Consider the following 23,839-nt stretch of genomic DNA (forward strand, 5'->3'; position numbering starts at 1 on the left):
TCCCAAGCAGAAGACCTGAATTCAGATCCCACAGAAGACCAATATTAACATCTTCCAAATGGGTCCTTTGGCAGCACCCTTCACCCTCTTAAGATGTAAGTCGCTTTGGAGAAAAATGACTGTAGGATAGCACTTTGTTTGTCCTTCAGCCATTCACAGGTGGATCATTGTCCTCCTGCAGAACCCAAGTGTGTTTCGGCTTGAGATCACGAGCAGGTGGCTGGACGTCCTCCTTCAGGATTGTTTGGTTGTTTGGTAGAAGCAGAACTTGTGGTTGCATTTATCACAGCAAGTCTTCCAGGTTCTGAAAAAGCAAAACAGCCCCAGACCATCACACTACCGCCACCATATTTTACTGCTGCTGTGATGCTACACTTACACCAGATTTACTGGGACACACTTTCCAAAAAGTTCAACTTTTGTCTCGTCCGTCCACAGAGTATTTCCCCAAAAGTCGTAGGGATTATAAACAAGTTTTCTGGCAAAATTGAGACAAGCCTAAAAGTTCTTCTTGCTCAGCAGTGGTTTTCGTCTTGGACCTCTGCCATGCAGCGTGAACCTTAACTGATGCAGGGAGGCCTGCAGGTCTATGGGTGTTGCTATTAGGTCTTTATTGACCTCTTGGATGAGTCGTTACTCCACTTTTGGGATAATACTATTTAAATATATTTGATGAAAAGAAACATTTAATTGTGACAAACATATAAGTAAGAAATCTGAAAGGTGGCAAACACTTATCAAACCACTGTATAATGTCAGTGTAGCATTGTTTTATATTTTCTGTAAATTTTACCTTGAAGTTAAATATCCTGAACTGTTTTACATGAATAAATAGATAAAGCTATCAATCTGTGAATTACGTATTTCAATAAGAATAGTCTTTAATTTGTTTAATGATAAAAATCCCAAACAAAACAGAAAGTTACAGTAACACATCACCACACTGCCACCCAGAGGTTATCATGTTTTTGTTTTTGTCGCGTTTAGTTCTGTGTCCTGTTTTTATTTTTGTAGTTCCTTCGCTTGTGTGTTCTGTGTTCTTTATGTTTCCTGTTCATTAGTTCACCTGGTCTGATTTGCTCATTCACTTCACCTGTTCCTAGTTAGTACTTGCCTATATATATATATATATATATATATATATATATATATATATATATATATATACCCCTTGGTTTTCAGTTTCCTTTGTCAGATTCTTGCAGTTTATTCCCTCTTTGTGGTTTTTCCTGTCGTGTGATTCCTACGTTCCGTCGGCCTGTAAGTCCTACAGTTGGGTTCTCACCTCCACCACCACCGTGACAGAAGGATGTGACTCGACATGGACCCAGCAGTCTATATGCGTTAGAGGAGCATTCTGTGACTAGAAAGAGGCACGCTTGAGAAGACCGCGCTTTGTACCGTCGCCTCCAGCTCCACGTCTCACATCCTCAGTGTCGCCTCCAGCTCTGCAGCATCCACCACCGGTGCCCAGGTCTTCTCCAGTGTTTCAGCATCCAACGACAGCACCATGTCCGGTGCTTCAGCATCTGACATCAGCGCCCTGGTCCACGCCACCTCCTGTGGTTTCTGTCTCCAAGGGGGCCTGGGGCTTCAGGGTCAAGACACTCCTCCTCTGGTCCCTGTTCCTGAGGGGATCCTGGAAAAGGACTTCCTCATCTGGTTCCTGTCTCCACGGGGGTCGCGGAAAGGGTCTATCCTCCTCTGCCTCTGGTTCCTGTTCCCTAATCTGATCATTTATAGTTTACTTATATATTTCTGATTTTTTGATTCTGAAATCAAATACGTTCTCTTTATCTGTGTGGATTCATTTCTCATAAATTAACTTATTCCAGGCTTATAAAAGATAAAGACCGATGTCTAAATACACAGGATTAACGAACTTATTTAATACATCTTGTCTGAGCAAAGAAACAGTAAAAATACATGGAAGTAGATTTATTTTTTATAAGAACAAAAAAATAAATTTGATGTGAGATCCAGTGTGAAACCAGTTAAACCGTTAAGCAGTCCTGGAAGTGTGACAGAACGAGACTGGGACTCAATCAGAGAACAACCCTGTAGCCAGTAAGCATTTCTACCTGGATTCTCAGGTGTACCACCTCACCTGTTCTCTCACCAGCCGCTCATCTAACTGACACTTCTGCTCACGTGAAGCCCAGACTGTCCTTTATAGCTAACTGTTCTCAGGGACATGTCAGCCGGTCTCTGAGACGTGTCCTCCATTCTCTGGGAAGTGTCCTCCGTTCTCTGGGACATGTCCTCCGGTCTCTGGGACGTGTCCTCCGGTCTCTGGGAAGTGTCCTCCGTTCTCTGGGATGTGTCAGCTGGTCTCTGGGACATGTCCTCCGGTCTCTGGGACATGTCCTCTGGTCTCTGGGACGTGTCCTCCGGTCTCTGGGACGTGTCCTCCGGTCTCTGGGCCGTGTCCTCCGGTGTCTGGGATGTGTCCTCCGGTCTCTGGGAAGTGTCCTCCGTTCTCTGGGACATGTCCCCCGGTCTCTGGGACGTGTCCTCCGGTCTCTAGGATGTGTCCTCCGGTCTCTGGGAAGTGTCCTCCATTCTCTGGGACATGTCCTCCGGTCTCTGGGCCGTGTCCTCCGGTCTCTGGGCCGTGTCCTCCGGTCTCTGGGAAGTGTCCTCCGGTTTCTGGGACGTGTCCTCCGGTCTCTGGGACGTGTCCTCCGGTCTCTAGGATGTGTCCTCTGGTCTCTGGGACGTGTCCTCCAGTCTCTGGGATGTATCCTCCGGTCTCTGGGACGTGTCCTCTGGTCTCTGGGACGTGTCCTCCAGTCTCTGGGACGTGTCCTCCGGTCTCTAGGATGTGTCCTCTGGTCTCTGGGACGTGTCCTCCAGTCTCTGGGACATGTCCTCCGGTCTCTGGGACATGTCCTCCGGTCTCTGGGACGTGTCCTCTGGTCTCTGGGACGTGTCCTCTGGTCTCTGGGACATGTCCTCCGGTCTCTGGGACGTGTCCTCCGGTCTCTGGGCCGTGTCCTCCGGTGTCTGGGATGTGTCCTCCGGTCTCTGGGAAGTGTCCTCCGTTCTCTGGGACATGTCCCCCGGTCTCTGGGACGTGTCCTCCGGTCTCTAGGATGTGTCCTCCGGTCTCTGGGAAGTGTCCTCCATTCTCTGGGACATGTCCTCCGGTCTCTGGGCCGTGTCCTCCGGTCTCTGGGCCGTGTCCTCCGGTCTCTGGGAAGTGTCCTCCGGTTTCTGGGACGTGTCCTCCGGTCTCTGGGACGTGTCCTCCGGTCTCTAGGATGTGTCCTCTGGTCTCTGGGACGTGTCCTCCAGTCTCTGGGATGTATCCTCCGGTCTCTGGGACGTGTCCTCTGGTCTCTGGGACGTGTCCTCCAGTCTCTGGGACGTGTCCTCCGGTCTCTAGGATGTGTCCTCTGGTCTCTGGGACGTGTCCTCCAGTCTCTGGGACATGTCCTCCGGTCTCTGGGACATGTCCTCCGGTCTCTGGGACGTGTCCTCTGGTCTCTGGGACGTGTCCTCTGGTCTCTGGGACATGTCCTCCGGTCTCTGGGACGTGTCCTCTGGTCTCTGGGACTTGTCAATCACTCCACGGGGGATGAAAACTGTTGCATTATGCAAATGAATAAGTAAGAATCTGACCTACTACTACTGAGTCATTCTTGTGAACCAGCTCATGACTGCAGAGCAGAAAACAAAGAACACATGAACGTTGTTAGCTGTGGCTGTTACAGGTGAGATCATCAACCATCAGTCTTCCTTGCTGTTTCCATCAGCCATGAATAAGATCAAAGGGAAAATATAAGAGAGCTGCTTCTTTGAACAAAAACTTTCATTTTATTCACCATCAAACATAAAATCTTCACTTTTTTACACCTTTTCTGAATTCTGGAAAGAATGTTTTAATCACATTCAGTCATGTATCCATGGCAACTGATTGATTGAGTAAGGCTTTGTAACTCAATTAAAGGATTCTGAGCGAATGAAGAGTTCAGACTGTTACTCAGGTAAATATTCTGTCCCGGTCCTGTTTGCTTGTCTCCCTACCTTGTCTCCCTGGTCCTGTCTAGACGTTTCTTTCCCTTGTGTCCTCTGTCCTTTCTTCTTGTTTCCTTCCTCTCGATGTTGTTCGGACTCTGGATGGTGGTTTAATGACCTTCTCTCCTTGTTTCCTCTCTGTGCCCTCTCACTTGTGTCCTTAACTCATCTGTCCTTTCCCCTTGACTCCTCTCTACTTGCTCTTTGTCTCATGTGTCCTTATTCCTCTGTCCTCCCTCCTTGCCCCCTGTCTTTTCTATCTTTACACGTTGCCTTCTGTCTCCTCTGTCCTTACTCCTTGCCTCCTTATTTCTCTGTCCTTATCCCGTACCTTCTGCCTCCTCTGCCTTCTAGACAGTTTCCTCAGCAGCGACTCTCTGAAGGTTCGGCACATCAGGACGTAGATGATCGGGTCGAGGCAGACGTTGAGCGCCGACAGGAAGATGGCCCCCTCCTTAATCTGGAACAGTAGGAAACAAGCGTCTGAGCTGAAGCCGGACGCCGAAATCTGACTCAGCGTGTACGGCACGCGGCAGACATGATACGGTACGAAGCAGATGAAGAACACTACCAGGATGCTGAAGATGCTGCGGTTGGACTTGCGGCAGACGTCGCTGTTGTCACGTTGCACACGGCGGTATGACTTGTATACGTGGCAGAAAATGGAGGTGTAACAATAGGCCAGGACGAGCAGTGTCACCCAGAACAGGAACATGGCGAAGTCTATGGAAGCCTTGTGCCACTGCTTCCCTAGCGGCGTCTTAAGATCTATGCAGCTCCAGTTGGTCTGCTGGTCAGCCGGCAGGCTTGTTAGCACCACGTTGGGCAGGGAGATGAGGAGAAGGAGGGTCCAGGTGCAGAACGCCAGCAGCCGGGCAAAGGTGGCGTTCTGCATGAGATGTACCCAGGATACCCCACCCAACCTAGACCAACAAGAGGAGGTGGAAGAGGAGGTGTGGTGGACGACCTTTACGTAGCGTTCAAGGCTGATGAAACAGATGAAGAGGATTCCCACATACATGGAGAAGTAGAAGAGCACACCGGTGTAGCGGCAGGTGATCATACGGAGGTGCCAGCCACCAAAGTCCAGATTAGCCGCCACCTTGAAGGGGAAGGTGGACAACATGAGGAGGTCGGCCACTGCCATGTTCTTCAGGTAGACCACCAGACCGGAGTCCCCAGGTACCCTGAAGAAGATCCAGGATGCCATGACATTCAGAGACAAGCCCACCACAAAGACAATGCTGTAGAGGGGGGGGGGACTTGTTTGGTGAATAAGATGCTGTTGTCCAATTGGTTTGAGGGCTGGGTAGAGTTAAGAAGACCCATCCCTGGAAACACAAACACAACAAACTGATTATTATGACAAACACAATCACTTTATATTAGTTTGTCAGCATATCCTACACCCTTTGTTTCATATTTGTCACAGACTCTGAGGTACAGTCATGGCAAATATTGAAGCTAAAGGCCCCAGAGCAGAGGTGCCCAAGTCCAGTCCTTGAAGGAACTTTTAGATGTATCCAGTCTCCAACACACCTGAATCAAATGGCTGGGCTCCCTCATCTGCATATCATTCAGCTCTGCAGTGGCCTGGTAATGAGACATTCATTTGATTCAGGTGTGCTGGAGAAAGGAAGCTCGAGGGCTGGACTTGGGCATCCCTGCCCCAGCCTATAAACCTAAAGAAAAACCCCGTCACCTGACTGAAGCAGATGGTGAAAATGAATGTATGTTCATACATACATTGGTATTACATGGGGACTTTCTTTGGATACTGAAAATGAATGCCTTCTTATCTTTGGTAAATTTCTGGAGCAGTTTTGGCTCATCATGTCAGATTGTGAGATACCTTCTGTGTGTCTTGTATTATAATACGTGTCGTTAACATGTTTGCATGTCAATGGCAGAGGTAGCCAAGACTGTGCTGGAGCTAATCTTGTTTAGAGGACTTTTTACATGTTTGCATATAAATATAAAGTTAGTCAGCAGCCGTATTAAAGAAGGAAGGCGTCAGAAAGCGTGTCTTCAGGGGTTAATCAAATTGAGATTTTACTAAAGAAGAGTGACAATCTGGAAATGCTTTCTAGAGATTTAATGGGTAGTCTTAAAGAGCCTAAAAGTTTCAGTCGCAGTTTCTAAGAATAGACACCAAAAAAGACTGATTGTCCACCTGTGATGACCACCTTCTAGTACTGGCTTGGACCCCCTTTTGCCTCAAGAACTGCTTTAATTGTTAGTGGCATAGATTGTCACTGGCTTCCAGTTGCAGCACGCATCAAATTCAAATCTCTGCTTCTGGCTTACAAAACAAGAACCCAAAAGGCTCCTGTCTACCTTCACTCCTTAATCCAGAGCTACACTCCCTCGTGACAGTTACGCCTAGTGCTCCCACCACAGCTTGGCACAAAATCAGTAGCTAGACTCTTCTCCTCTGTTGTTCCCTGGTTGTGAAACGATCTACCAGACCTCGTCCTATCCGCAGAGTCCTTATCCCCTTTTAAGGGCAAGCTAAAGACTGCGCTGTTTAAAGAGAATTTCCGCACTTAGCTTAACTCTTCTACCCGTCAGAATGAGTTTGAAAGATTTGTTGGAGTCCTTGGAGGGCCTGTTGGACAGCACTCCTTCTGGGGACTCCCTCGTTCTGCTGGGTTCTGACTTCAGTGTTCATGTGGGCAATATCAGCTAGACCTGGAGGGGCGTGATTTGGAGGAATAGCCCCCCTGATCTGAATCCGAGTGGTGTTTTGTTGTTGGACTTCTGTGCTCGTCATGGATTGTGCATAAAAAACACCATTTTCAGGACTAAGAGTGTCCACATGTGGACTTGGCACTTGGCTCCAGGACATTCTAGGCTACAGTTCGATGCTCGACTTTGTAGTTGTATCATTGGACTTGCAGCCGCATGTCTTGGACACTTGGGTGAAGAGAAGGGCGGCGCTGTCAACTGATCTGTCAACTGGTGAGTTGGCTCAGATGGTGAGGGAGAATGCTGGTCAGGCCAGGCAGACTCAATTGTGTTGTCTTTGCAGATGACGTGATTCTGCTGACTTCGTCGGGCCTGTGTGTGTGAGTTTGCAGCGGCTGGGATGAGAATCAGCACCTCCAAATCCTAAACCATGGTCCTCAGCCGGAAAAGGGTGGAGGGCTTTCTCCAAGTTGGGAATGAGGTCCTGCCCCAAGTGGAGGAGTTCACACATCCATGATGAGAATCTCCCGTTCCACCACATCCCAAAGCTGCTCTGTTGGACTAAGATCTGGTGACTGTGGAGGCCATTGGAGTCCAGTAAACTCATTGTCAGGTTCTAGAAAGCAGGTGGAAATGATCTGAGCTTTGTGACATGGTGCATGATCCTGCTGGAAGTAGCCAATAGAAGTAGCCCCCCTTCAACACCATTACACCAGCAGCAGCCTGATGCATTGATCCAAGGCAGTTTGGTGAGTCTGAGTGAATCAGCTTCCTGTTGTTTTGTCATGAAACAGCTGTGGTCAAAACTGTTTTCTCATGGTCACATCAGATCTGCTATCTGCTACGTCAGAGCTAAAACCACCATCAGATAACACTTATTAACACACACACAAACATCAAATGTTTGAATCTGTAGACAGGTGTTAAAGCACACTAAAATGTAAAAACTCTCAGTAGTATTCACTCTGGTCAGTTATGAGCCACTCTATTTCTTTCCATTGGCTTGACTCATATTACTTTTGTCTGGTTCAGCTTTTATATAAAACATCACATCATCTGCATAGAAGGAAACACAGAAGAAACGCATTACTGGTGTAAAAATGGAGGATTTGCTCCCACAAAAAGTCATAATCTTAGAACTGATGAATCTGAGAGGATCTAAAGTAAAGGTTTTCATGTAACTGCAACTTTTCTATTAATCTTTTAAAAGTTGAATCATTATTAAGTGGAGACATTTGGACAGCTAAGGGTGTTCACCTCCACAGAGTGTCAGGTCTGAAACCACCACATCACAAAATCATCTTCAGAAGCTGCTAAAGTTCTGATGTTTGATTTCATCTGGTTGTTTCCCAGCTGATACTTTATTATTATTATTTAACAAAGTATAAAGTAATAAAAAGCAGAGCAGGAAGGCAGACTTTCCACTTAGATGAGATATGCATATTTTCCATCAACAAGATTATTTATATAAACACACATGTGTGTGATATTGATTTGATTTATTTATTTTTACATAATAAAAATACAGGTATACATTCAAACACATCCAAACATGTGATGGTGTGTGGCAGAAACCCAGTCAGGCTTATGCTAAAAACCACACTCCAAGACAATTTTCTTTTGCAGCTCACTTTGAGAAATAAACAATCTAAATCCGAAACCAAAATCACATTTACTCAAAGAACATAAGTATGATAAATAATTTGGTCACAAAATTACAACCTAAATCTGCCTTATAATTTTGTAATAAACAAAATTCTATCAAGTATTCTCAGTCCCAAACCAATCCATCAAGTTTACTTTTTATAATTTACTATCCTAAATGTAATATTTTAAAATTATCATTTATAATTTATATTTTGCTAGCAAAATCATTTTTTTTTTGGTATTGATGACAATGTCATATAATTTCCGTCTTCATATTGAAGGTGTAGAAGTGAAATGAAGAATTAACCTGCAGGACTCACCTATGTTTGCCGTCAGAGTCGATCTGCTGATTAAAACTGACTTCCTGCTGCATGGTGTTCACATCAGGAAGGACTAAAGTTAAGAGGACGGAAGAGGAAGAAGATCTAGTAAAAAATAAATGAACAAACGTGATTTAATGTTGTTGAACTGATTGATTTTAATATGTTTAGTCTGTTTACAGAAGTCAGTGTCAATTCATGTTAATTACATTTTAATCTAATTATTTTTATTCTAGTGAGCACAAACCATGCCTCTTAAATAAATAAATAATAATATATTTTACTTATGTTGTGAAAAAGATTTGAGAGTAATCTGTTTTATAACTCAGCTCCGTGTGTAAGTTCGCGGTTAAGAAAAGGAAACCAGATGCAGCAGGTTGGTGCAGGTTGGATGAACATCGGTGCACAAAGTTTCACTGCCAGGATGCTCCCCGTCTGAACTAAGAGGAGGAAAACGAAACAAACCACAGCACAACAGAATCATTCATCAGATGTAATATTTTTGCTTCAGTGGTAGAAGCAGAAGTATGGAGGCAGGAAACTACCCAAATTAAAAATAAATACAATTAAACAACAAGCAGGAAACAATTTGAGGGGACAACATTTCTCACTTATACACCACTAAACCTGGAGCAGTTTAGGAGTTATCTGAGATGGTGACTCAACGTTTCCAAGCACCGATCTCTATTTTTGAAGCATATTTATTTCTGTGTTTCCTTTGTACATTTATTGTATACATTCCTGCCTCATTATGTAAATGAGGGGGGGGGGGGGGGGGGGGTAGTGTTTCAAAGCATGTCCTTGGGGCCAGATCTTCACCTATTGGTCAGTCAACACTGAGCAGAGGATAGGATGTTAGTACAGGAAGAGCTGAGGAGCCGATCCTGTCTACCTGGCTCTTTCCGGTCTGCCAAGCATGGCTAGCCTAAGAACCAGCAGAGTGGAATGCAGACTGGAGGTCTAGAAGTGATGCAATGCTTAGGAAGCACACAAGAGGTGAATTTCCTTTTATTTATTTTTTGTCACACAATGCTTTTTAATTGTTGTCCCAATTTTTGTTCAGATGGTCTCATTATCCACCTTCTTAATAGAGGTGATGGTGTCCCTCTGCACCTGCAGGACTTCCTCTGAGGACATGGCTGCTGCATAGCTGGGTGGAGTCTCTGGCCTCACCCTCTCCAACCACAGCTGCAGCTCCGCCCACCCAGCTGGAACACCCAGTAACTAGAAAGAAATATTATTTTAATTATTTAATTATTATTTTAATGTATTATTAACACTAAATAAACTGCTACAAATCTCAGATGTATCTGTACATATTTATTTTATACATTAAAACAAAAGACTACATTACCGGCATCATTACTGTCATTAAGCTGCTTTTCTCCAAAGCAACCTGTCGTGGGCTGTGACATCTTGCCTAAGGCCCCAACTGGAAAGTGTTAATATTCACCCCTATGTGATTCGAACTTTGGTCTCCCGCATGGCAGTCGGATACGCTGCCAAATGAGATATCCAGTCGTACCATCCAATGCTTCTGGAGTGTCTTGCCTCTAACACAGTGTTGACAGCATCTGCCACCTGCTGCCCTCCTCTGCCTTTCTGACCCTGGTGATGCTTTGTGATGTTTCGCTTGAGCCCGTCTGCTCGAGCATGTGTTAAGCGTGTCACACAGAAGTATTGCAATATGATGATTCAGCAAGAAAAGTCACGTGACCACACCATCCAAGCGAGGCCTCGGTATGATGTATGCATGTCGAGCTGCTCCCAGGGATTTCAAAAGGAAAGAAGTTGTTAATCAGTCAGTGCTTTAAAATGGATTAAATCTCATGGTAAGCCGAAGGTATCTGAGAGGAAATTTTGCTAGAAGCCATTCTTTTCCGATTGAAAAAAACTCTGACATTAGCATGATATTAGCTTTTGGGAAGCAAATGTCTATGCGAGACGCCGTTGCCATGGTAACTGCTAGCGGAGTATGAGAGTGTGATAACAGAGCAGGCAGTGTCTGACTGTCTGTCTGATTGTCTGTCAGTCTGTCAGTCTGACTGTGTCTGTCTGTCTGTCTGACTGACTGACTGACTGTCAGTCTGTCTGACTGACTGTTTGTCTGACTGTCTGTCTGACTGTCTGTCTGACTGACTGTAAGTCTAACTGTCTGTCTGACTGACTGTCAGTCTGTCTGACTGTCTGTTTGTCTGACTGTCTGTCTGACTGACTGTAAGTCTAACTGTCTGACTGACTGTCAGTCTTCCCTCACTCATGAACAAGACACCGAGATACGTGAACTCCTCCACTTGGGGGCAGGACCATATTGCAGACCCGGAGAGAGCACTCCACCCTTTTCGGACTAAGGACCATGGTCTCGGACTTGGAGGTGCTGATTCTCATCCCAGCCGCTTCACACTTGGCTGTGAATCGCTCCAGTGAGAGCTGAAGATCATCCACAAAGAGCAGAGACCCAATCCTGAGGCCACCGAACTGGATCCCCTCAACACCTCGGCAGCTCCTAGAAAATCTGTCCATAAAAATTGTGAACAGAATCGGTGACAAAGGGTAGCCTTGGTGGAGTCCAACCTGCACTGGAAATGATTTTAATTTACTGCCAGCAATACGGACCAAGCTCTGACACCGGTCGTACAGGGACCGGATAGCTCGTCCCGCACTCCATACTCCCGGAGTAACCCCCACAAGAGTCCCTGGGGGACATGGTTGAATACCTCCAAGTCCACAAAGCACATGTAGATTGGTTGGGCAAACTCCCATGCCCCCTCAAAGACCCTGAAGAAGGTGTAGAGCTGGTCCACTGTTGCTCCTCAGCAATCTGAGGTTCGACTGTCTGATGGACCCTCCTCTCCAGCACCCCTGAATAGACCTTACCAGAGAGGCTGAGGCGTGTGACCCCCCTGTAGTTGGAGCACACCCTCTGGTCCCCCGTTTTAAGGAGGGGGACCACCACCCCAGTCTGCCAGTCCAAGGGAACTGTCCCTGATGCCCGCGCGATGCTGCAGAGACGTATCAGCCAAGACAGCCCTACAGCGTCCAGAGCCTTAAGGAACTCTGGGTGGACCTCATCCACTCCTGGGGCCTTGCCACCGAGGAGCTTTTTAACCATCTCTGCGCCAGAGATAAGAGAGCCAGCACCAGCTACTCTGCTTCCTCATCAGAAGACGTGTTGGTGGGATTGAGAAGGTCTTTGAAGTATTCCCAGCCCCCCATCCCCACTGTACACAGTGTTGACAGACACTGCTTTCCCCTCCTGAGCTGCCGGATGGTGGACCAGAATCTCTTCGAAGCTGTCCAGAAGTCATTCTCCATGGCCTCTCCAAACTTCTCCCATGCCCAAGTTTTTGCCTTAGCGACCGCCGAGCCGCGCTCTGCTTAGCTCGCCGATAGCCATCAGCTGCCTCTGGAGTCCCACAGGCCAAAAAGGTCCAATAGGACTCCTCCTTCAGCTTGACGGCATCCCTTACTGCTGGTGTCCACCACTCGAGTTCGGGGGTTACCGCCACGACAGGCACCGACGACTTTGCGGCCACAGCTGCGGCTGGCCACCTCGACAATAGAGGCACGGAACACAGCCCATTTGGACTCAGTGTCCTCCACCTCGCCCGGGACATGGTTGAAGCTGAGATGGGAGTCGAAACTCACAGGGGACTCTGCCAGACGTTCCCAGCAGACCCTCACAACACGCTTGGTTCTGCCAGGCCTGACCAGCATCCTCCCCCACCATCTGAGCCAACTCACCACCAGTTTGTCATTCTGTCTTTCAGCAATATAACTAAAAAAGTTGGATTGAATGGATTTAAAGGAAAATTTAGGAAATCTTTGAATTGTAATGAGGAACAACTGATAAGGTTTTGGTGGTGATGCAGATTGCTAGCTGGATCCAGGACAGAGAGAAAGATGCCATTGACAACATAACCTACTATAACATAACCTGTTTTTATGTTTCATATTTTTAATATGTTTTTTGTGTAACCCTGGAACCAAATTATTCTTTAATAATAACAAGAGGAGGGTTAATCTCATTACACAAGTTTTTTTAGGTTGTTAGTCAGATCACAATCTTCTTATACTACTTCCAAGACTTTACTCTACTACTGGTCAAACTTTTGACCGGCAGTGTATGTTTAATTAAAAAATCTAGAAAAGGGTTTATTCTTCCAGGAAACCACAGTGCCACTTGGTGGTAACAATCACTGTTAAATCCTACATGAATGATGAAATAATAATAACATGTTTGTTCATTAAACCACCTTCATGTTATGTGTATTTCTTCTTATTATAAATTATTACATTTTACATGTTTCGTTTACTCATATAAATATATACTAACAGACACTTTTGTTTCAAATCATTTCTTACATTCCTTACATTTATATAATAACTTCATTAACACAGTTTACTATTCTAATAAATCATCAGAAGTGTGTTTCTCGCTGGATTCTGCCAGATGCTTCTAATCTCCACCACTTCCCCCACATTTATGTATATTTCGTAGTATAGATATGGAATTGTTTTGTGTATTTAGTTGTAAAAATCCCAAATTAGTTCCAGCTCTCAGTTGTGTGACTATACTGCCCTCAAGTGGTGATATTCTGAAACTACAAAGATTCACATGTAGTTATAAACTTTGACCAGCATATGGCAGTACAGTAAAATAATTTAAAATGTAAAAACAACTGGACGTACCAGTTAGAAAGAACAACATACACGTCTCTTCAAATACAAAGGTTGAACTTTATTTAATGTACAGGATTTCTCTTTAGACATTATACAAAATAACTCTGCTCAGGATGTTTATTGAGGTTCTTCCTGTGGTTGAGCTTCAGTGAACCCACTCGTGATCTCAGAGCAGGAAAGCCAAATCAGATTAAATAAGACTGATGATAACCCTGTAGCAGTCAGTCTGTTGCAGGTTTGATATCCGACCATCACAGCCCGCTTTCACCCCGCTGTCACACTTCTTTCCTGTTTTTCGTAAGATAAGGAAACAGTGAAGCTGCTTCTATGAACAGAACCTCCAGTAACACATTAAACTTTATTCACCGGCATACTTCAAACAGTCACATGTATTCGCTTTTATTCATTCAAACAAAAGAAAACAAAAAAAAATCTTATTTTAATCACATTCAGCTTTACTAATAAACTGTTTCCATGGGAACTGATCTGATAATCAGCTGACAAAGAAGGTTGTGCAATCGAGTTAAATCATCCTGAGAAGATGAAGAGTTCAAACTGTTATTCCTCCTTACCTCCTGTCTCCTCTGTCCTTACTCCTTACTCCCTGCTTCCTCTGTCCTTACTCTGTGCTTCCTGCCTCCTCTGTCCTTACCCCTTACCTCCTGCCTCCTCTCTGTCCTTCTTACTTCCTGTCTTCCATGTACTTTCTTTTTGTTTAATGTCTCCTCTGTTCTTACTCCTTGTCTCCTCTCTTCTTTGTCTACTCTCCTTACCTCCTGTCTCCTTACTCCTTGTCTCCAGCCTCCTCTGTCCTTTCTCCTCAGTCTCCTCTTTCCACTCCCTCTAGATGTTGGTTGAACTCTGGGCGGTGGTCAGGGACCTCCTCCTCTGTCTTCTAGACAGTTTCCTCAGCAGCGACTCTCTGAAGGTTCGACACATCAGGAAGTAGATGATCGGGTCGAGGCAGACGTTGAGAGCCGACAGGAAGATGGCCCCCTCCTTAATCTGGAACAGTAGGAAGTGAGCGCCTGAGCTGAAGTGGGTTGCTGACATCTGACTCAGCGTGTACGGCACGCGGCAGACGTGATACGGTACGAAGCAGATGAAGAACACTGCTAGGATGCTGAAGATGCTGCGGTTGGACTTGCGGCAGACGTCGCTGTTGTCACGTTGCACACGGCGGTACGACTTGTACACATAGCGGGAGATGGAGGTGTAGCAATAGGCCAGGACGAGCAGTGTCACCCAGAACAGGGACACATTGAAGATAGTAGACATCTTGTGCCACTGCTTCCCTAGCGGCGTCTTCAGCTCCATGCAGCTCCGGTTGGTCTGCTGGTCAGCCGGCAGGCTTGTTAGCATGACATTGGGCAGGGAGATGAGGAGAAGGAGGCCCCAGGTGAAGATCGCAAACAACCGGGCAAAGGTGGCGTTCTGCATGAAATGCAGCGAGGACACCCCACTCAACCTAGACCTGCAAGTGGAGGGAGAGCTGGAGGAGGGGGAGTGGTGGACAACCTTCACGTAGCGTTCAAGGCTGATGAAACAGATGAAGAGGATTCCCACATACATGGAGAAGTAGAAGAGCACACCGGTGTAGCGGCAGGTGATCATACGGAGGTGCCAGCCACCAAAGTCCAGATCAGCCGCCACCTTGAAGGGGAAGGTGGACAACATGAGGAGGTCGGCCACTGCCATGTTCTTCAGGTAGACCACCAGACCGGAGTCCCCAGGTACCCTGAAGAAGATCCAGGACGCCATGACATTCAGAGACAAGCCCACCAGGAAGATGATGCAGTAGAGTGGGGGGAGGACTTGTTTGGTGAAGAAGCTGCTGTTGTCTGACTGGTTTGAGGAGAGCTGGGTAGAGTTGAGATGATCCATCCCTGGAAACACAAACACAACACACAGATTATTATAATGACCACACAGACTTCATGTTTGTTAGTTTGTTGGGCACCTTTAGTGTCTCACATGGCTGAAAAGCTGAAAAAGTCCTATTAAGGGTTTGAGACCCTGAAACCAGTCAACCACTCCTCATGTCACCCTGCTGTCTGAAAGTCTGTGCTGACCAGCTGGCCCCCATCTTCACATCGATCACTGTAGTTGTGTGAAGCTCCATCCTCCTTCAAGAGCTCCACAATAACCCTGGTCCCAAAGAAATACTCCATCATATTGATGGCCCTTTCCCACTAGTGCCCACGTAACGCAGCCCGACACGACCCCTGCTGATTCGTGGGTCTTCCCATCAGGATTTTCCCAGAGCCAGTAGATACATGCGACTGTGGATAACAACATTGGCATTAAATCAAGCAGCATGTAAATCACGAGCTGGACGTCCTCCATCGTTGTTCCATGTGTTTCTGAAACAAATGGCTGGGTGCTGAATTAAGGTAGGGCAACGTGGGTACCAGTGGGAAAGGCGTAAGGGTGCATTCATACAGTTCGATAAGGCTGCAACATTCTTCTGGTCCAAATTTAAAATTCATGATACACTCTCTAAAAAAAATAATAATAAAATGAAGACTTTGAAAGGACAAGACAACAAAACTCGCTCACCGTTGGCAGGTAAGAGCAAAACATGGAGCTGCACCAGATCCTGGTGGTTTCTATGAGAACTTTAAGCTCATTCTTTTACGCCCGACCACGAGCCAGTTCTCTCAGCTACTGGGTCACATGCACGGACAAAGTTGCTATGAAAAAACCAAACTAACTGTACATGAAGACACAGATAACTCCGACTGAGAAAGAAGAGGCAGGAGGAGAGGAAGGTGGTGAGGAAGGTGGTGAGGAAGGTGGTGAGGAAGGTGGTGAGGAAGGTCGGTAGGCAGGAGGAAAAACAGACAGAAAAGCAGGTGGAGAGGAAGGTGAAGAAGCACCTTCTTAAACCTTAATAAACACGTGCAGTTTACATAAAAATGCCGAAAGATGCTGAACGTCTGCTAGTTAAACTGCTTTATCTGGTGGTGTTGGCCCAGTTTTAAGACAAACTAAAACTCGTACTTTTTTCTGGTGTCATGTTAACGTGCTCATGAAGCTCATTGTGGTCCAGCAGGTGAACTCTGGCTCTGTGGTAGCTTCTACCTCCAAGACGCCGTTCAAACCGTGTAAATCCACATTTTGTTCTTCATTCTTCACATTTAAACAAAGGAATCTGAAGCTTTTCCGTCTGCTCGGCTGAACAGCCTTTTATGTTCTTGAAGCGAGTGTGCCGTACACAAACAAGAAGCTTCCCTCCTGCATGGATTCACCCAACACACCCCTAAAAAAACAGGACACCTGGATGCAGCAGACGCCGGACCGGGCTGAAAGAGTTATTTTCAGCCTCCGCTTGGACTTCTGCTGCTGTGGGATGGTTGTTTATGTTTGTTTTATCATCACAGAGGTTCAAACCAAACAAGCTAACATGTCTCAGTACGAGCAGAGAGATGCCAGACCAGCGCTCTGCTTTTACAGACGTCTAAAAATACCTCCTGTGTTCGCACTCTGACTTCTTTATTAAACAGATCAACAGGCTAAAAAGTGCTTCGGCTTCCTGTGCTCACTCAGAGATGCTTTTAGTCTGAATCGTTTAATGACCTGCACATTAGATAAAGATGAGCTGCTTCTCTGCTGCAGCAACATCCTTTAACCATCAGATAACACGTTCCAGGTCTGTTATCACCACGTCATTGCAGCTTTTGGGGGCCCGTTTTCTCCTTTTCTGTCAGAATCATGAGTCTAAAGCTAATCCTTGATGCACCAGGACAAGTCTGTCCGGCTGAAAGGCTGATGTAGAATTTATTTGGTCAGTTTCCTCCAAATAAAGAGAAGAGACGCAGGACGGCCAAAGTCCCACCAGCTGCAGGACGACTGTTCACTCATCCAGATAGCAAGAAATGTTTGGGCCAACAGCGTTGCTACATGATTTACTGCATGTCACATGACCACCATAAGGAAGGTTTTCCATATCAGGACCACTTCTGGCCCACACGCCAGTGCCGTAACTGAGCCACACGTGCCAGAAGTTATCTAGATTCGGTCACTGTGGCAATAAAACTTTAAAGAAAATTTAAAATTAAAAAAGAAAAGCAAAAGCTGAAAAGATGTTTTTGCCTGATTGAAGAAGCTATTAAACATTTAAGCAGGTTTTAAATCAAACTCCACGCTGGTATTTTCTGGGATTTCAGCAGCTTGAAATTCTCCATGTTTAGAAAGGTGAATGTCTGTAAACGCAGCAGCGAGGACAACATTTCCGTCATGACGGACGCTTCCCGCTGCTGTCACAATTCAGAGGAAGACGAAAACATTTGCACATCATTTGTTAGTCAAAGCTGCTTCACCAAACTGGTTGTCATGGTGATGAGTTTACTGTTGGGAGAGTGGGAACGGGAGTTTACATGTCTGAAGATGTTTAGCCTTTCTAATGCTTCAGATGGTTTTTTCCTGGGCTGAATCTCCTGCAGCTTCCAGGTCTGTTGGACACCTACAACGCTTGTTGATGGTTTCTCTGCTGCAGGAACGTTCAGTAGCTGGTTTTGGAGCCACAACATTTTAAAGCCCGAAGAAACATAAAACAGTAAATGTTCTGCTTAATGGGCTGAATGCTGCTTTCTTCTGGTTTTGTAACATTTAACGTGACTTTAAAGCATCTCAGTGGGAATTTTCTGCATATTCTAAACTCGGAAATGAGCTAAACTTTTAGAAACAGCCTGTTTTAGTGGGATGTTGTTCTAACCCCATGTACATTCAGGACAAGGAAGAAGAGGCTGTTAGCTTCTCTGTACAGAATATTTTCAACCACCTGCAAGCATCATCATCATCATCATCATCCAAACAGTAACCTGAACTGCAGCCAGATAAACACAAACATCATCCACATAACCTAATCTGGAACAAATATCCAAAGAAAAAAGAGAAAGAAACCATCAGCAATGCTTGTACACTGTAAAAACTGAAGAGTTCAACCACCTTTAATGAAATTATTTAAGTTTGGTAAAATGTGGCTATTAAATCAAATCAAATTGATAGTTTTAAAACTCGTAACCATTTTATGGCTTTTTATCGCTTCTTTTTATGTTTTACGTACCAGTAAAAACTGGAGCTTTTAATCCCAGTATAAACCAGTCTGTAGCAGCTTTTAATCCCAGTATAAACCAGTCTGTAGCAGCTTTTAATCCCAGTATAAACCAGTCTGTAGCAGCTTTTAATCCCAGTATAAACCAGTCTGTAACAGCTTTTAATCCCAGTATAAACCAGTCTGTAGCAGCTTTTAATCCCAGTATAAACCAGTCTGTAGCAGCTTTTAATCCCAGTATAAACCAGTCTGTAACAGCTTTTAATCCCAATATAAACCAGTCTGTAGCAGCTTTTAATCCCAGTATAAACCAGTCTGTAACAGCTTTTAATCCCAGTATAAACCAGTCTGTAACAGCTTTTAATCCCAGTATAAACCAGTCTGTAACAGCTTTTAATCCCAGTATAAACCAGTCTGTAGCAGCTTTTAATCCCAGTATAAACCAGTCTGTAACAGCTTTTAATCCCAGTATAAACCAGTCTGTAGCAGCTTTTAATCCCAGTATAAACCAGTCTGTAGCAGCTTTTAATCCCAGTATAAACCAGTCTGTAACAGCTTTCAACCCCAGTATAAACCAGTGTGTAACAGCTTTTAATCCCAGTATAAACCAGTCTGTAGCAGCTTTTAATCCCAGTATAAACCAGTGTGTAGCAGCTTTTAATCCCAGTATAAACAAGTCTGTAGCAGCTTTTAATCCCAGTATAAACCATTCTGTAGCAGCTTTTAATCCCAGTATAAACCAGTCTGTAGCAGCTTTTAATCCCAGTATAAACCAGTCTGTAGCAGCTTTTAATCCCAGTATAAACCAGTCTGTAGCAGCTTTTAATCCCAGTATAAACCAGTCTGTAACAGCTTTTAATCCCAGTATAAACCAGTCTGTAGCAGTTTTTAATCCCAGTATAAACCAGTCTGTAGCTGCTTTTAATCCCAGTATAAACCAGTCTGTAGCAGCTTTTAATCCCAGTATAAACCAGTCTGTAGCAGCTTTTAATCCCAGTATAAACCAGTCTGTAACAGCTTTTAATCCCAGTATAAACCAGTCTGTAACAGCTTTTAATCCCAGTATAAACCAGTCTGTAGCAGCTTTTAATCCCAGTATAAACCAGTCTGTAGCAGCTTTCAATCCCAGTATAAACCAGTGTGTAACAGCTTTTAATCCCAGTATAAACCAGTCTGTAGCAGCTTTTAATCCCAGTATAAACCAGTGTGTAGCAGCTTTTAATCCCAGTATAAACCAATCTGTAGCAGCTTTTAATCCCAGTATAAACCAGTCTGTAGCAGCTTTTAATCCCAGTATAAAGCAGTCTGTAGCAGCTTTTAATCCCAGTATAAACCAGTCTGTAGCAGCTTTTAATCCCAGTATAAACCAGTCTGTAGCAGCTTTTAATCCCAGTATAAACCAGTCTGTAACAGCTTTTAATCCCAGTATAAACCAGTCTGTAGCAGTTTTTAATCCCAGTATAAACCAGTCTGTAGCTGCTTTTAATCCCAGTATAAACCAGTCTGTAGCAGCTTTTAATCCCAATATAAACCAGTCTGTAGCAGCTTTTAATCCCAGTATAAACCAGTCTGTAGCAGCTTTTAATCCCAGTATAAACCAGTTTGTAACAGTTTTTAATCCCAGTATAAACCAGTCTGTAACAGCTTTTAATCTCAGTATAAACCAGTCTGTAGCAGCTTTTAATCCCAGTATAAACCAGTCTGTAGCAACTTTTAATCCCAGTATAAACCAGTCTGTAGCAACTTTTAATCCCAGTATAAACCAGTCTGTAGCAACTTTTAATCCCAGTATAAACCAGTCTGTAACAGCTTTTAATCCCAGTATAAACCAGTCTGTAACAGCTTTTAATCCCAATATAAACCAGTCTGTAGCAGCTTATAATCCCAGTATAAACCAGTCTGTAGCAGCTTTTAATCCCAGTATAAACCAGTCTGTAGCAGCTTTTAATCCCAGTATAAACCAGTCTGTAGCAGCTTTTAATCCCAGTATAAACCAGTCTGTAGAAGCTTTTAATCCCAGTATAAACCAGTGTGTAGCAGCTTTTAATCCCAGTATAAACCAGTCTGTAGCAGCTTTTAATCCCAGTATAAACCAGTCTGTAGCAGCTTTTAATCCCAGTATAAACCAGTGTGTAGCAGCTTTTAATCCCAGTATAAGCCAGCCTGTAGCAGCTTTTAATCCCAGTATAAACCAGTCTGTAGCAGCTTTTAATCCCAGTATAAACCAGTCTGTAACAGCTTTTAATCCCAGTATAAACCAGTCTGTAACAGCTTTTAATCCCAGTATAAACCAGTCTGTAGCAGCTTTTAATCCCAGTATAAACCAGTCTGTAGCAGCTTTTAATCCCAGTATAAACCAGTCTGTAGCAGCTTTTAATCCCAGTATAAACCAGTCTGTAACAGCTTTTAATCCCAGTATAAACCAGTCTGTAACAGCTTTTAATCCCAGTATAAACCAGTCTGTAGCAGCTTTTAATCCCAGTATAAACCAGTCTGTAGCAGCTTTTAATCCCAGTATAAACCAGTCTGTAGCAGCTTTTAATCCCAGTATAAACCAGTCTGTAACAGCTTTTAATCCCAGTATAAACCAGTCTGTAGCAGCTTTTAATCCCAGTATAAACCAGTCTGTAGCAGCTTTTAATCCCAGTATAAACCAGTCTGTAACAGCTTTTAATCCCAGTATAAACCAGTCTGTAACAGCTTTTAATCCCAGTATAAACCAGTCTGTAGCAGCTTTTAATCCCAATATAAACCAGTCTGTAACAGCTTTTAATCCCAGTATAAACCAGTCTGTAGCAGCGTTTAATCCCAGTATAAACCAGTCTGTAACAGGTTTTAATCCCAGTATAAACCAGTCTGTAGCAGCTTTTAATCCCAGTATAAACCAGTCTGTAACAGCTTTTAATCCCAGTATAAACCAGTCTGTAACAGGTTTTAATCCCAGTATAAACCAGTCTGTAGCAGCTTTTAATCCCAGTATAAACCAGTCTGTAGCAGCTTTTAATCCCAGTATAAACCAGTCTGTAGCAGCTTTTAATCCCAGTATAAACCAGTGTGTAGCAGCTGTCAGACTGGGAGGTAAAATGATGTAAAATGAATGTATGAATAGATGTAGCAGCATAAAGGTCGACCAGAAGAAGAAAGCAGAATTTATTACTAACAGAACTTTGTAGAAATAACACACAGATCAGCAGTGACCAAACCTTTTCTCATCTCATCGTTCTCTCAAGTCTTGGCTTTCAGGAGAAAAAATATTGTTATTGAAACAAACACACAACAGAAACTATTTCCATGTTTCCACTTTTTCCTCATTTCCAGTTATTCCTGCTACTATTTACCTGCTATCCTCACTAAACCAACTCCAGCTCAGCTGCTTTGTGGCGCCACCGTGCATCAGAAACGTCTTCTTGGCTTTATTCCAGCCATAGAGGAGCATTATTTTTCTTCTTTTCACACACACATAGAACTTTCTGCTCACTGGTTGATCTTTGGCTGCTCCTGATTGGACGTTACCGTCAATCTAAGCTCTCTGATTGGTGGAAAGTCTGACAGGAAGTGGCTTCATCATCATGTCCAGGTCTAAATAGAGGTCTCTTAGCAACATAGTAGTGATGGTGATGTTTTTATGATGACATGTGATAAATAAAGCTGTTATCATGGATCATTGTGGATTTACCAGATAGAGTCTCTGAATAAAACTACATTTAGTGGCTGGATTGTAAACCTCCTGGACGGATAGAAATGCTGGAAAACTTCTGTAAATCATCTAAACAGAAAGCACTAAAATGTCATGAACCCCCTGCTCCACCCTGTGCTGGAACCATGCTGGTTTTAGGCTTTCAACAGTGAGATTCTCACCATATATAATGTATGCTGGTTGAGTCCTGTCATTTGATGAAGCCAAAGTTGAACGAACAACATACAGCCTTACTTTTTTTCCTTAAAATAGGGACAATTTGTGGACATTAATCAAGATGGCTCTAATGTTCAAAGCCTCAGGGACGCCCTGTGCTCTTTGGGGATCCCCTTGGGGGATCCTGGTCCCCAGGTTGGGAAACACTGACCTAAAGGATAAATATCCATCACAGTTTACCCCACAGAGCTACACACTACCGGTCCTGGTGGTGGATAAGAGAGACCTCAGGGAGACCTGCTGGAGGTTTAAGGGTTAATAGTCCATAAAATTACAATGAAAATGACTGATTACGGGTCGCCACCGGGAGGAAAACAGTAACTAAAAACTGAAGATTGGTGTCAGTCTCAATGCTCGATGGTGATGTAAATGTTCAGCATGTTTTAATAAAATGCTGCATGTGTTTCCTGGTTCTCTGTGAAAGCCGTGCATACAGAAACCAGGGCTGGCCACAGCGTTTACATGCCACCACTTCCTGCTTTATTTTGCTGCTATATTTGTCTGGAAACATGTGTGGACGAGCAGATAAACATCACAACAACAAAGCAACAAGCTGAGACAGAGGCCAGAGTCTTCTTGGGTATTAGAAACATTCAGGAAGTGACTGAGGTGAGAGCGAACAGCTGCAGACGTTATCTCTGCAGATCAATCACACTGATCACGCGCCATTTTATCCTCTGAATCTGGAGTGTTGGAGCATCTTCAGGTACAAGATGCAGCACGTCAGACCGAACGGCTCCTATTAGTGCTCCTCTTATTCTGATTTAATTCAGTCACAGGCTGTCGGGAATTTCTCAGTAATAAGAAAATAAACTAATGCTCTGATACGTAAATTTAGTATGTATGAAATAAATTAGACGTTTAGACGATAAAGAGGAGGAAACAAGGTTCTTAGAGTACCTGAGCAGCGGAGTGACATGAGCTCTTTTGGGCTGGTTGAAGACCAGACGTGCTGCTGCGTTCTGGATCATCTGCAGAGGTTTAACTGAGCATGCAGGCAGGCCAGCCAGTAAAAACATCCAAAAATCAGAGAGATTTTTAGCCAGTCTCCAGACCTAAACCCAATAGAAGGTCTTTAGAGGAAGCTCAAACTTCTCAGCAACAGCCCAGAAACCTGACTGATCCAGAGAAGATCTGTGTGGAGGAGTGGGCCAAAATCCCTCCTGCAGTGTGTGCAAACCTGGTGAAAAACTACAGGAAACGTATAACCTCTGTAAATACAAACAAAGGCTACTGTACCAAATATTAACATTGATTTCTCAGCTGTATCATACAAATAAATAAAAAAAATCATACAGTGTGATTTCAGGATTTTTTTTTAGATCATGTCTCTCACAGAGGACATGCCCCTACGATGAAAGTTTCAGACCCCTCCATGATTTCTAAGTGGGAGAACTTATAGCAGGGTGTTAAAATACTTATTTTCCTCACTGTAACCTGTCACGTCTACAGTCACATAGCAGACGTTTTCCTCCAAAGCGACTTACATCTGAAGGTGGGCAGTATTAACGG

The 23,839-nt window shown here is 44.3% G+C and overlaps 2 protein-coding genes across 3 annotated transcripts in view; both read right to left on the reverse strand.

The window, feature by feature from the left end:
* Positions 1 to 3,858: 3,858 nt before the first annotated feature.
* LOC121646300 (P2Y purinoceptor 14-like) lies at positions 3,859 to 5,537 on the reverse strand. Its single transcript, XM_041995213.1, is given in 3 exon segments — positions 3,859 to 5,280; positions 5,283 to 5,351; positions 5,451 to 5,537. Coding segments are annotated over 2 exon segments (1,065 nt in total). The 5' UTR covers positions 5,350 to 5,351; positions 5,451 to 5,537; the 3' UTR covers positions 3,859 to 4,282.
* Positions 5,538 to 13,434: 7,897 nt separating this feature from the next.
* Positions 13,435 to 23,839, reverse strand: part of LOC121646301 (P2Y purinoceptor 14-like) — a 12,217-nt gene continuing 1,812 nt past the window's right edge. The window contains exons 2-3 of one of the 2 annotated variants that reach the window (XM_041995214.1): positions 14,132 to 15,244; positions 13,435 to 13,646 (exon numbers count right to left, since the gene is read on the reverse strand). In XM_041995214.1, coding sequence (XP_041851148.1) covers positions 14,202 to 15,242 — 1,041 coding nt within the window. In that variant the 5' untranslated portion in view covers positions 15,243 to 15,244 and the 3' untranslated portion in view covers positions 13,435 to 13,646; positions 14,132 to 14,201. Of the gene's footprint in view, positions 13,647 to 13,922; positions 13,938 to 14,131; positions 15,245 to 23,839 lie in introns of those variants that run through there. The other variant, XM_041995215.1, reaches the window with a different exon arrangement.

This window comes from Melanotaenia boesemani, chromosome 9, assembly GCF_017639745.1.
Source record: "Melanotaenia boesemani isolate fMelBoe1 chromosome 9, fMelBoe1.pri, whole genome shotgun sequence".
Taxonomy (NCBI): domain Eukaryota; kingdom Metazoa; phylum Chordata; class Actinopteri; order Atheriniformes; family Melanotaeniidae; genus Melanotaenia; species Melanotaenia boesemani.